We start from the raw sequence: 12,898 nt of genomic DNA on the forward strand, positions 1-12,898 counted from the left end.
CCCATGGAGAGTTACTTTGCTTTTTGTGACCTGATTACATGCTAGACTTAAACAAATGAAAAGAAACAATATATTGGTGGATGGAGAGAATTGATTTGTAATCTAGCTCTGCTTCTTTTATTGAAACATAAGCAAGGGCTTAATTAAGAAAACGCAATTTAGTGGGAAAGACCAAGGGGTAAAGATGGTAAGTTGGTTAGTTTTCATTCCATTTTAGTTGAATAAAGCCCCCTTTGGTCAATGAGAGCAAGCTGGGTTCCATAGTTTTAAGATAGTTGCCATCACACAGTGTGAAAATTATTGACGGGAAAGAGGACACAGGCAGGAGGTAGTGAGTAGGCGATGACAAGTTGGCATTTTAAAGGCCTCTGGATACCCTGCTGTGCTGTATTTAGGCTTTCATAGATGCACTAAGATAAAGAAGCAGTCACATGGAGTCTGGTGTAAAACAAGGAAACAGGTATATTCTAATCACAGGATAAAAAGATAAACATTCAACTGGTGTCAAACTTTAGTTAAACATTGTTAGACTTTAGTTTAAGGGGTTACTTAAATGCACAGCCATATGGGAATTTAATGTCATCTTATGGTTCATCTGAACTTGTCACTTGACCCCAAGCAGCAATGATCAACTTTTCAATGTCAGATTCATTTACTCCTCGAAGAATCCGGAAATAGCCATTCTCTCCCCATGACTTCCCCCAAGAATTGGCAGCAATCTGAAAATGCAGAAAAACAGAAAATGAAAAAGCTAAATATTATTCTTTGGTATATTTTTATTCCTTCCTCTAAAAGCACAGGAAACTCCTACAGTTTCAACTGTTTTCAGCATTTTATAGACTGTGCTTATTAACACTCTAATTATTTTCTAAATAAGAATAAAGCAATTATATTGATCAACAGTTTCATTAATATGCTTGTATCCCATCTTGGTAATAACCAAAATAGGCATAACACTTTCAGAAAACAAGGATCGCATACACATGCGAGTTTGAAGTTTCACATCAGAAGACTGTGTTCAAGCAACATTTATAGAATGTCTACTACATGCGTAACCAGGAAGTATATTATGTACACAGGGAAGTTATGGGCTAATAAAGAACAGTCAACATAAAGCAAGGGACATATGAACATCATCTACACAGGATGATGTTCAAATGAACAGAGGGATATCCTCATGTTTGGGTGCTTCAGGAAAATTTCCTGGGAGGACATGCCACTGAGATATATATTAAATAAAAATTATGCATCCCCCATTTTTTTACGGAAGGAAAGGAGATCTAGGTAAGGGGCAACAGTAATAGATTAAACACCAAATCATGGTGCGAAAGAGTCCGTGGGAGATATTCCAATGAAATTCATCTCATTCGATCATAAAAGAGAAGCAGACTGGAAGCCCATGAGGCTGAAGAGTGTTAAGAGAAGTTGAGCATGCTCAGGGATAAACATCATTGAATTGCAAACCTATAGAGGGTTTCTAAGACTGTAAATATCATGAGAGCAAATACTTACTTGAGTTAATTTTATTATATAGATTGAAATTGTCTATCTTTTCACCTATATTTTAAAATTTTTATTTGGCCTTTTAAAGAGTTTATCTGTAGAATCATTTATTGATTATTTTTCCCTTGACTTTTGGTCACTTTTTCTGACTGATGTTTATTTTTTTAAATTTATGCTAGATATTTTGTAGATTTTATGAATGAGGCTGATATTAGAATCACTTTTTGAAAAAAAAAAAAAAAAAAAGATTAGCCCTTTTCTTTTAGGTAAATATCATGAGAGACTGCTCACTTCAACTCCAGCAGGATTTCAGGTTGGGTAAGGGTTGGATTCAAGTTTATGTTGAACCTCATCCATGTTTGACTTTAAATATGTTGAAGATTATTCTTGTCATGTGTTTGTTTCTGGTTCCCTTCAAGATTTTTTTTTTTTAACCAAACATTTCTATCCTGGAAATTTCTGTCTGACTTTCCATCTTGCCTCAGTAGCCACTCATCCACTTCAGTAGTTAGCAGATATTCCATAGGAACCAAAGCTGGTGTCATTTGCGCTTCCCTAGAGTCCTCTATGGCAAATGAGTTTGGCCTGGTTTCTGGAAACATTTCAGGTGGATGTTTTTAACAATGGTAATCTCTCTGACTGTTGCAAGCTCACTTCAAGATCTGTATCCAGACCTAGCAGATGCTAAAGGGGAAAAAAATCCTCTCCAGATTCAGCTCTACTATTTTTTCTCTAAAAAATATGTAAATTAGGGTAATTAATTATATTGTTTTCTTCTACTTTGGTTGTGGCATTTATGGCTTGTTGCTTACATTTACATCTTATCCAGTATTAGAATTCATTATTTATCTTAGCATAATTTATTATATTGTTGTCACATTTGTCAATATTTTGAAACATCCATATACATATACATCCATATCTCAATGCTCTTTCAAAACATCCTAGTATCTTGACACACAAGCACAGTGTATATGATGTAAAGACAGGAGATGCTGCTTTCATTTCTCCCAGACATATTTTATTTGTCTCACACTATGAGAATTAGACCTGTAGTCATATATCTGATGAACTGACATGATCTTTAAAAATACCAAGATCTCCAATATTTACAGTTCAGAGAGGGTCATAAATTGGGTCCCTGGGTGGGAGTCAGGATTCTGGCACCTATCTCTTTAGGTATTCATGTATAAGAAAGGACCAGGTCCAGCAGTAGGAGGAATTGTATAGCGTGTATCTGGCCCTTAGAAGGAGCACTAGTGGTGCAGTGGTAACCTGATGGACTGGGATCTCGACGCTCAGCAGCTGGAAACCGATAGCCACTCCACAGGAGAAAGACTGGGCTTTGTACGCCCATAAAAAATTACGGTCCTGGAAATCCACCCAGGGTTTTCTATGAGTTCGCACAGACTCAATGGCAGTGAGTTTGGGTGTTTCAGGAGGCTTTTCATTATCTCCTCATAAAATTTTTTTAAAAAAGATTTTCTATTTTGTAAAAGAAAGAAGATAGCTGTTTCTATCCTGCATGTTCAAGCAAGCAAACCAGACTCACTGCCATCTTGTCGATTCCAACCCATAGTGACCCTATCTAGAGTTTCAGAGACAGGGGATCTTTAGGAGGCAGATAGCCCCATCAGATAGCTGGTGGTTCTGAACCTCTGACTCTGTGGTCAGCAGTTCAATACTCTCCATTGCTAATATCACTGGGGTAAAAAAAACCACAGTTTTAGTTTCTTGTATACCTTATGTAGAAAGACCACATTGGTTCTTATAACATCATGTACAAGACTAAGGTATAAAGATCAAGTCTCAGGGTTATTTTAGCTATTGATTTGGCTGTAGTATGAATTAGGACTCTTTTCTTTTTCTGACCTAAGTGATTAATGTCTCTGCATACGTTTTTATATGTATATGTAAATAACAAGAGAAATAACATCTTACACCCTTCACAATTCTTGACAAAAAAGCACTTAAGCTTTTTTTAAGAGTAACTGAACTAGTGTCATGTTGTGTATAGAATAAATATTGTAGTGATTTAAATACTTTTCCAGAATGCATTGGTTGAATTGTTTTGCTCACTGCACTCTCATTGGACTAAAATGAGTGTAATCCTGGGAGAACAGCTCTGCGACAGCTGGTGACCCGAGAGGAGTGTTCAGATTTGTTGTCCAGAATAGCTCAACGCAGGGAAGACCTAGAGTAGCAATACTTTTTTGACTTACCCTGTTATTCCTACAAGGTATAAATTACTGTGTTTCCCCCCTGAGGAATATACTGGTATATACAGCAGAGATTATATTTGTCCAAGAACAGTTAGTACTCTAATGGGGGAAAATATTAAACAAAATGTGCAATTTAATAATACATTTTCATTTGATTTTTTGTAATACTAACATTTACATGAAACAATTTATCCAAATAACATCAGAAAGAAATTCTGTCCCTGATGTTATGTGATAAAATTTTCCTTGAAAATATCTTATTAGTAGTAAGCTTAGAATTAAAATTAACCAAAATAAAAGTAGTTAAGAAGAGAGTACACATGTTGAACATATGAGAATGTGTGTGCATGTGTGCATGTGTATATACTATCAATGTATTTATATTTCTATATAATTTGAACTCTAGGGTGGAAATGGTAGGAAGACTACCAGTTTCCCTCTGTATGTTCAGACATTCACTCCACGGTTACCAAGTGTTATGTGCTATAAACGCTTGTGAATTATATGCACTAATCAATGAAGTTAATTCTGTATCTAAACATTTTATTATTATGAGATGAATGACCACTTAAATATATTTCATTAAAATGCCATATATAAATTTAGTCTGATAATATATTGTGAAATTTTACAATGACACATTACTGTTATTGTTGGTTTGTTCAACTTTATTTATTTTTAATCCCTAGTGCAGGTGTCTATATACAGGTATTCAATATTTGACCAATATTACAGGGGTATAGAGTGTGATTAAATATTGCAAATCAGGGAGATACAAGATGCTACTCTCTTCATAGTAGGAATTCAATTGGGAAGAGTTACATACCCAAAATTTTTCTTTCTGTCCCTGTGCACCTCTCAGTGTGCCCCATCTGTAGATAATAATGATAAGATTATTGGTAAGGTTAAACGTGCATGATTTCTATCCCAAGGGAATGAAGATTATTTTTATACGCACCTACCCTGTTTTTCTATGTAACTACCATAATTACCTTTCAAAAATATTTATGTAGTTTTCTTTTTTGACCATACATGAATGCTTGCTATGAATTGGCTTGAATCAAACTCAATGATTAAAAGACAAAAATCTTCGGGACTTCCAGTAATATGGTGACATACAAAGACTCCCTGCACATAGTCTCTATAACAATGACATCAGAAAGTGCAAGTGGAGAAGAAACTTGGAGTCCGTATCTCTGAGGGTAGGATGACTGCGTGAGCAAAGCTTACTGATAGAGAAAACAAGGAGCAAAATCCATACACAGACCTTGAGCTTACTGATGAATTCTCTGTTGGCTGGTGGTGAGCTGAATCTCCAAAGCCCCACCACCCAAAAGGGAAACACCGAATTCTCAGACAGCCAATCATGAACTAATCAGCAGTTCCTACAACTACGATCAATTTCTGGCACTTTACAGTGTGAAAGATGGCCTCCCCTCTGGATCCCCCAAATTGCAGGTAAATGGAAGAGTGACCAGCCCCTAACCAAGGCACCAAGAGGCTAATCATTGCTTCCCACAACATCCTTAGGGCTGACAGTCCAGTCTGAAAGAAGAGTGGACCACACAGAAATTCCACACAGCATTAGAGGCTAATGAAAAGGGGATTGAAACATCCTGGGCTCCCCAAGGCACGCTGGCACCCAGAGAGGCATATTTGTGCACTCAGAAACAATCAAGGCGGGGATCATCCAAACTGGCCCTGGAACTTCAGTCCCCTGGAGCACATTGGGTCCACGGCTGATGCAAAGACTGTCTAGAATCCCACCCACCCGCCCATTTTGTGCATACTTCATCTACTTTCTTTTATTTTAATAACCTACAGCAACAAAATTAATCAACGTGACTTCTTAGACTTATGCAACACAATGCATCTACAAACAAAATACTAGGACTTTACTAGCACAACAGACAATACATTCTTTTCTAGCATACATGGAACATTCTACAGCTCAAACTATATTTTATACCACAAAGCAAGTCTTAGTACACTTTAAAAATCAAGGTATTAAAGATCATTTTATCAGATACAAACAATACAAAATTAGAAATCAACAATAGGAAAATCAAATACACAGAAATTGAACTATTCAGTAATTTAAGAACTAAAAACGAAAATTTTAAATTCCTTGAAACATAAAAGAAAGCAAATAAGACATACCAACGCCTTTAGGATACAGTAAAAAGAGTAATCAGGTGACAATTTATAGCAATAAATGCACAAATGAAAAAGGAAGAAGAGCCAAAGTTGGTGCCTTAACCTAACATCTTCAGTAATTAGAATGAGCAGCAAAATAAACCTTCAGCAACCAGAAGAAGAGCAGTAAAACTTGGACCAGCAGTAAATTAATCAGAAAATAGAAAACAATAGAAAGAATCAAGAAGAGAAGAAAGTGGCAAAACCATGGCCAAGCTAACAAAGAACAAGATAAAAATGTTATGAATCAAAGATGAAATGAGTGATCTTACAACTGGACCAGCGGAAATAAAGAAAGCTAATAACATTACTATGTACGACTGTTCTCCCAAACCTAGAAGAAATGTGTTTCTATAAACACACTGCTTACCCAACCTGCATAGACTTATATAGACAAGATCATCAGATCCACAGCAAAAGAATAGTTTAGGTTATTTAAAAACTCCCAATTACAAAAAAAGATTAGGGCCAGACAACTTCACTGAGGAATTTTACCAAGCAGAGAAGAGTTGAATCTACTTCTATTACTATTGCAAACTATTCCAGAATATAGAAAAGGATAGCAAAATCCTAAATTCATTTTTTGAAGCAAACATTACTTATAACCCAAATTAGGCAAATACTTTACCAAATTAGGCAAATACATTACCAATATCCTTTATGAACATAAATGGAAAAATTATCAACAAAATTTAATATATAGCAAACTACCAAATAATGATGATGATAATAATAATAATACATCATAACAAAGCTATATTCACACCACATATACAAGGATGATTTAATACTAGAAGAATAAACAAATAAACAACAACAAAAACCCCAGCAATGTAATACACCATATAAACAAAAACAGGACAAAAAAACTACATGATCGTATCAATTGATACATAAAAGTCCTTTGACAAAATCCAAGCACCCATTCCTGATAAAAGCACTCCAGAGAACAGGAACGGAAGGGAGATCCTTAGTATTATAAAAGCCATATATCCAAAATTAATGGCCAATATCTTGCTTAATGGGGTAAATGGAAAGCATTCTTATTGCAAATGGGAAGCAGGCCCCGTATCAGCTACTCTTTTTCAGTAGTGTGCTGGGAGTTTTGTCTGGAGGTCTTAGTCAACAAAAAAGAAATCAAAGGCATCCAAATTTGAAAATAAAACTATTTTCAAAGAATCTGATTCTATAAATCATAAATCTTCATACTCAACAATGACAACAAAAATTTTTGAAAATAATTGAAAGATTCTGCAATGTAGTAGGTTATGAGATCAACATAAAATAGTCAACCACATCCCTATACACTAATAAAGAGAGCTCTGAAAGGGAAATTAAAAAACAATACCATTAAAATATCCACCCCAAAGATGAAATTCTTAGGAATAATCAAAGAAACAAAAAACTTATACAAAGAAAACTTAAAAAAAAAAACACTATTCAAAGAGACCTACATAAACTGGTAAATGTTCCATGTTCTGGATAGGAAGAGTTAACATTGTGAAAATGTTGATATCACCCAAGACAATCTAAAAATATAATTTTGATCCAGATCCCAGTATCATTCTTTAAACAATGGAAGACATTAATATCCAATTTTATTTGAAGAGGAAAAAAAATCCAGGATAAGTAAATACTACTCAAAACTCTCACCAAACTCAATGCCATTCAGTCAATACTGACTCCCAGTGACCCCTGTGGGTTACTGAGACTGTAACTGTTTACAAGAGTAGAAAGCCCAGTCTTTCACCCGCGGATCTGCTGGCAGTCTCGAACTACCGACCTTGGAGATCACAGCTCAATATGTAACCCCAATGCTGCCAGAGCTCACCTAAATACTACTTGAGACAAGTAAAATAGGAAGCCTCTCACTTCCCAAATTCAAAGCCTACTAACAGCCATGGCAGTCAAAGCAGCCTAGTGCTGGTAAAATAGATACCTAGACCAGTGGAAAAAAATAGAGAACCTGAAAACAAATCCACATCCCCACCAAATTAAAAAAATCTCACCACCACTGAGTCAATTCTGACTCACGTTGACCCTTTAGGGCCATGTAGAACTGTGGCTCTCCGAGACTGTAACTCTTTACAGGAGTAGATAGCTTTGTCTTTCTCCTGAGGAGTGGCTGGTGTTTTGAACTGATTACCTCACCACTAGCAGCCCAACTCGTAAGCACCTACGGACCACTAATTTTTACAAGGTGTCAAAATTCATTTAATGGGGAAGATAGTCTCTTCAACAAAGCATTCTGTGAAAATTGGATTTCCATCTGCAGAAGAATGAAATGAGACTCATACTTCACTCCACATACAAAACCTAATTCTAGATGGGCCAAAGACCTTAATATAAATACTAGAACTATAAAGGTAATCAATGAAATAACAGGGACACATGTAAGGCTTTAATACATGGCATAAACACACTATCAAACTTACTCAAAAAAACACAAGAGACAAAATAGATGATTGGGATCTACTAAAAATAAGGTACTTATGTGCCTTTAAACACTTCAGTAAAAGAATAAAAAGAACCTACAGACTGGGGAAAAATTGCTAATGATATGTTGAATTAGACCTTTAGAAAGGTCAAATCTCTCAAATCTACAGAAAACAGCAATCTCTCAATAAGAAAAGATGACGAATCCAATTAAAATATGGGCAGAGAACTTAGTAGACAGTTTAATGAAAAATATTTTCCAACAGCCAACAAAAATATGAAGAAATGCCTGTGATCACTAGCCATCCAAGAGATGCTAACCAAAACAATGATGCAACACCACCTCACCCCAGTGTTGACAGCACATTTCAAGAAAGGCAGTAGGGGATACAGAGACAATAGCAAAAATAGCAAAGGCAGTAGGGGATACAGAGACAATGGAACCCTCACACACTACTGGTGGGACTGTAAAATAGTGCCACCAGTGTGCAAAGGGGTATGGCACTTTCCAAAACACTTGGGAATGAAAATCCATGACCCAGCAATCCCTTGACTAGTTATATTCCCTAAAGAAATAAGCCATACAGCACGAGCACATTTTTGCACATCCATGTTCATCACAGCACGTTTACAGCAAAAGAAAGCTGGAAGCACCCTAACTACTATCATTGGGAAAATAGCTAAATAAATTTTGGTACATATACACAACGGACTACTATGCATTATTAAAGAATAATGATGAAATTAGGAAACACCTCAGGACATAGATCAATTTGGAGGAAATTATGCTGAGTGAAGTTAGTAAATCACAAAAGGTCAAATGTCGTATCATACCAATGATATATTGAAAAAAAATCAAGGTTTTTATACCGAAAGAAACAGATTGTGATAGCAGGGTGGGAAGGGAAGAGGGTGAAGGGAACACATTAGGCTAGAACAGTGGTTCTCAGCCTTTCTAACGTTGCGACCCTTTCATACAGTTCTCCATGTGGTGGTGACCCCCAACCATAAACTTTTTTTCATTGCTACTCCATCCCTGTAGTTTTGCTACTGTTATGCACCAGGAAATCCCTGTGAAATGGTTATTTGACCTCCAAAGGGGATCTCCACCCACAAGTTGAGAACCATTGGGCTAGAGAATCAGCAGGTGTTAATTTAAATGAAGAAGATTATATCCTATGAGAGAGAGAGGCATAAATGGGGGGAGAAGCAAGCAGAATAAGCCACTGGACTATTTGATAAATTATGTAAATTGTTGAATGCAAAAATGATGATTTGATATGTAAACCTCCACCTGATTCACAATAAAAAAATTTTAGAAAGATGAAAAGAAGATATAGAAACTAAATCCTTGAAGATGATCCCTACTTTACGATGATCTATCTGACATTCTACCCTAAATTGCATAAACTAAAGATCTCCAGGACTTTGGGTAGAATAATAATAGAAATGTACATAATCATTTTCATCAAAAAGTATGCATGAAAGTATCTATATGTACATATTATTTTATAATGTGGCCCTACACCTAAATTTTGTAATTCCCCAAGCACATCTTAAAATTGTTGCTGTTAGTGCCGCTGTGTCGATACCCTGCACAGTGACTGTATACACAAGAGAATTCGACATTACCAGGCCTGCACTACCCTCACCATCATTGTTGTTTGAGCCCCTTGTGCAGTCGCTGTGTGAACTCATCTCCTTAAGGGTTTCCTCTTTCTCGCTGATCTTCTACTTCACCACGCCTGATGTACTTCTTCCAAGACAGATCTGTTTTAAACCTGAGAATTAAATCCTTTTTTCCTGTAAACAGTTAACAGTCTCATCAACCCAGAAGGAATCCCTATGCATTACTCCATGACAGTGAGTTTTTGTTTATTAATTCCCAGCACTTACTTATTTCAATGTAGAAATCAACCACTCCTAAATATCTACACCGACAAAATCTCATATTCTTTCTTCTTGACTACGTGCAGTGGTTACTAACATGTTAACTTACTGATGGGATAGCTAAGTCTTGCCCAAGATTGTAAAGTGAGATATGCTCTGAGGACTATATGAGATTCCATGTTATGCTTTTTAAAAAATCATTTTATTAGGGGCTCATACAACTCATCACAATCCAGACATATATCAATTGTGTAAAGCACATTTGTACATTCATTGCCCTCATCATTCTCAAAACATTTATTTGCTCTCCACTTAAGCCCCTGGCATCAGGTCCTCATTTTTCCCCCTCCCTCTCCCCTCCCCCTCCCTTATGAGCCCTTGATACTTTATAAACTATTATTCTGTCATATCTTGCCCTGTCCGACATCTCCCTTCACCCACTTTTCTGTTGTCCGTCCCCCAGGGAGGAGGTCACATGTTATTCTTGATTTTTTTTTCTTGTCTCAGGAATACATAGCTCCCTTTTGCAGCATGTCCTAAGAGTAAGACCACTCAAGACTCTATATACTCTATAAAACACTTGGTATTGTGGTTTAAATGGCTTAATAGGTTTTCCAAGCTGTAATCTTGTACCAGAATCAGACTGCCACACTTTTCTCCTCTAGAGTGGCTAGTGTATTTGAACCACTAACCTTTCTGTTAGCAATCAAGTGCTTTACCCATTGTGCCACATGCTTGAAACACACTAAAGTAGAGAGTAACAGCAAATGTATATAAAGATTTCATTCCAATTTCATAAAGTCTTTCAAGATTCATAGGCTCCTATGAATTGAGGAAAATAATGAGAGGACAAAGTAATAGTCAATTGAGCGAATAGAAAAGACCTAGAAAGTACATCTTGAAATAAGTATTGCATTTTATGAATGAGTTCTTTTGAGATACCTTTACCATTATAATAGGTGTGTTTTGAGGGATGAAGATCTGTATTTGCTTCTGGGGTTAACATTCAGCAAAATAAAAATTTCACACAATTCCAATACCAACAGAGGACAGCCTAACAAACACTAAGAAAGAGAACTCTACCTCAGTACAAAGCGGATACTTCAGAATGTAGTTGTGTTATCATTTTTCTTATTTGAGCATTACTGAATATAATAATAGCTAAATAAACTGCCTTAATTTATAGACTTTTAAGAACTGGCAACTATCACATCTAATTTTGTGTAATTGGTGATTTTTTCCTATGTATCCAGATACTTTGTTGTGATTATCCAAAAAATATTTTTAGTGATATAAAAGAAAGTCATAATGCTCAGCTTAAAAATTTGTCGACTCTTTCAAATTGGTATCATTTTTATTGCAAGAAGCATTGCTGGTTTTCTTAATTTTAATATGCATTATTTAGCGAGTTATTTTAAACCCAAAGAGAACACCAGCCTTCAGATTCTGATAAGCCTTCTCAAAATGGATAGCAAAACAGATCAATCAAGTCATCTTCTCGAGGTGAAAGAGGAAAGGGAGAGTCAGACAGCTAAGCCTAGGAATTTTAGAGATTGGATGCCTGTGATGTGAAAGAAAACCACGAACCAAAGTGATAACCTTTATGCAAATGTAGATGGAAAGGAAACATCACACCTCTCCGCAGAAGCGACTGTATGTTAAAATCTCCGTGTCAAATGACAAGTGAGGACCATCCATCACAGGAGCTAATTTTTTCACTGTGACCTTCACTTATCTTTTCTCTCCTCTCTCTCCTGCAGATGGTTTGTAAGATGGTAATCAAATATCCCACAGAGTCACACTGTGATGCTGTAGAAAATTTGCCTTGTGGATTGTTTTCTATATCCCATGCTCTGAAAGATTGGAAAAATCACTTTGTCCCAGGTCGTTTCCTACTGGTAAAGTAAAAGTCAGTAGAAATAGAGGAGGACCCTTGGTTGGAGGAATTGACACAATGACTGCAAGGATGAACTCAACATGGTGACAATCATAAGGATGGCACAGCAACGGGCAGTATAAATAGAATAATGCAATATTTCCCCCTTATGAGAGGAATATCTACCAAGGGAGGTGGGAGGGAGGCAATTGGGAACTCTGTTAAAATGACAGAAAAGTTTGGAAAAGCTTAAGGATTATAATTGAACAACGTGATAAACATAAACAGTAGCAATGAATTGTACACATGAAGAATATTGAAAAGGCAAACTATTTGTTACATATATGTATATTTATCACACTTAAAATAATTTTAAAAACTAAAGCAACCCTATGTCTACTCTGACACATAGAGCATCATCATGCATCAGAATCAACCCAAGAGCAATGCTTTTTTGTTTTTATTTAGTGCAAAGCAAGATGACTACTTACATCATTTATTTACGAGAGCGTGTTTTCTCTTCTTGATTTATCAATCCTTGGCCATTGAGTTGAATTAGACTCATAGCAACCTGAGGACAGAGTAGAACTTCTCTATCTGAAGTTTTCTAGACGCAGACTGCCATATTTTTCTCTGTGGAGCATCTGGTGGGTTCGAACTACTGATCTTTCCATTATCAGCTGGACTTTTTAACTAAGGCTACCAGGGTTCCCTTTAATTAACAATAAAGGGCATTTAATATATGTCTGTTCCTGAAACTGTTGTACTAACTTTT

General features: G+C 36.2%; 1 protein-coding gene across 2 annotated transcripts in view; it reads right to left on the reverse strand.

The window, feature by feature from the left end:
• Positions 1–444: 444 nt before the first annotated feature.
• TINAG (tubulointerstitial nephritis antigen) overlaps positions 445–12,898 on the reverse strand; it is a 79,696-nt gene continuing 67,242 nt past the window's right edge. For both annotated transcript variants that reach the window (XM_045294880.1, XM_004696348.2), the window contains exons 10-11: positions 4,552–4,597; positions 445–719 (exon numbers count right to left, since the gene is read on the reverse strand). In XM_045294880.1, coding sequence (XP_045150815.1) covers positions 585–719; positions 4,552–4,597 — 181 coding nt within the window. In that variant the 3' untranslated portion in view covers positions 445–584. The remainder of the gene's footprint in view (positions 720–4,551; positions 4,598–12,898) is intronic.

Source organism: Echinops telfairi, unplaced genomic scaffold (assembly GCF_000313985.2).
Source record: "Echinops telfairi isolate 266 unplaced genomic scaffold, ASM31398v2 ScPeMD7_3533;HRSCAF=4204_1, whole genome shotgun sequence".
NCBI classification, from domain to species: Eukaryota; Metazoa; Chordata; class Mammalia; order Afrosoricida; family Tenrecidae; genus Echinops; species Echinops telfairi.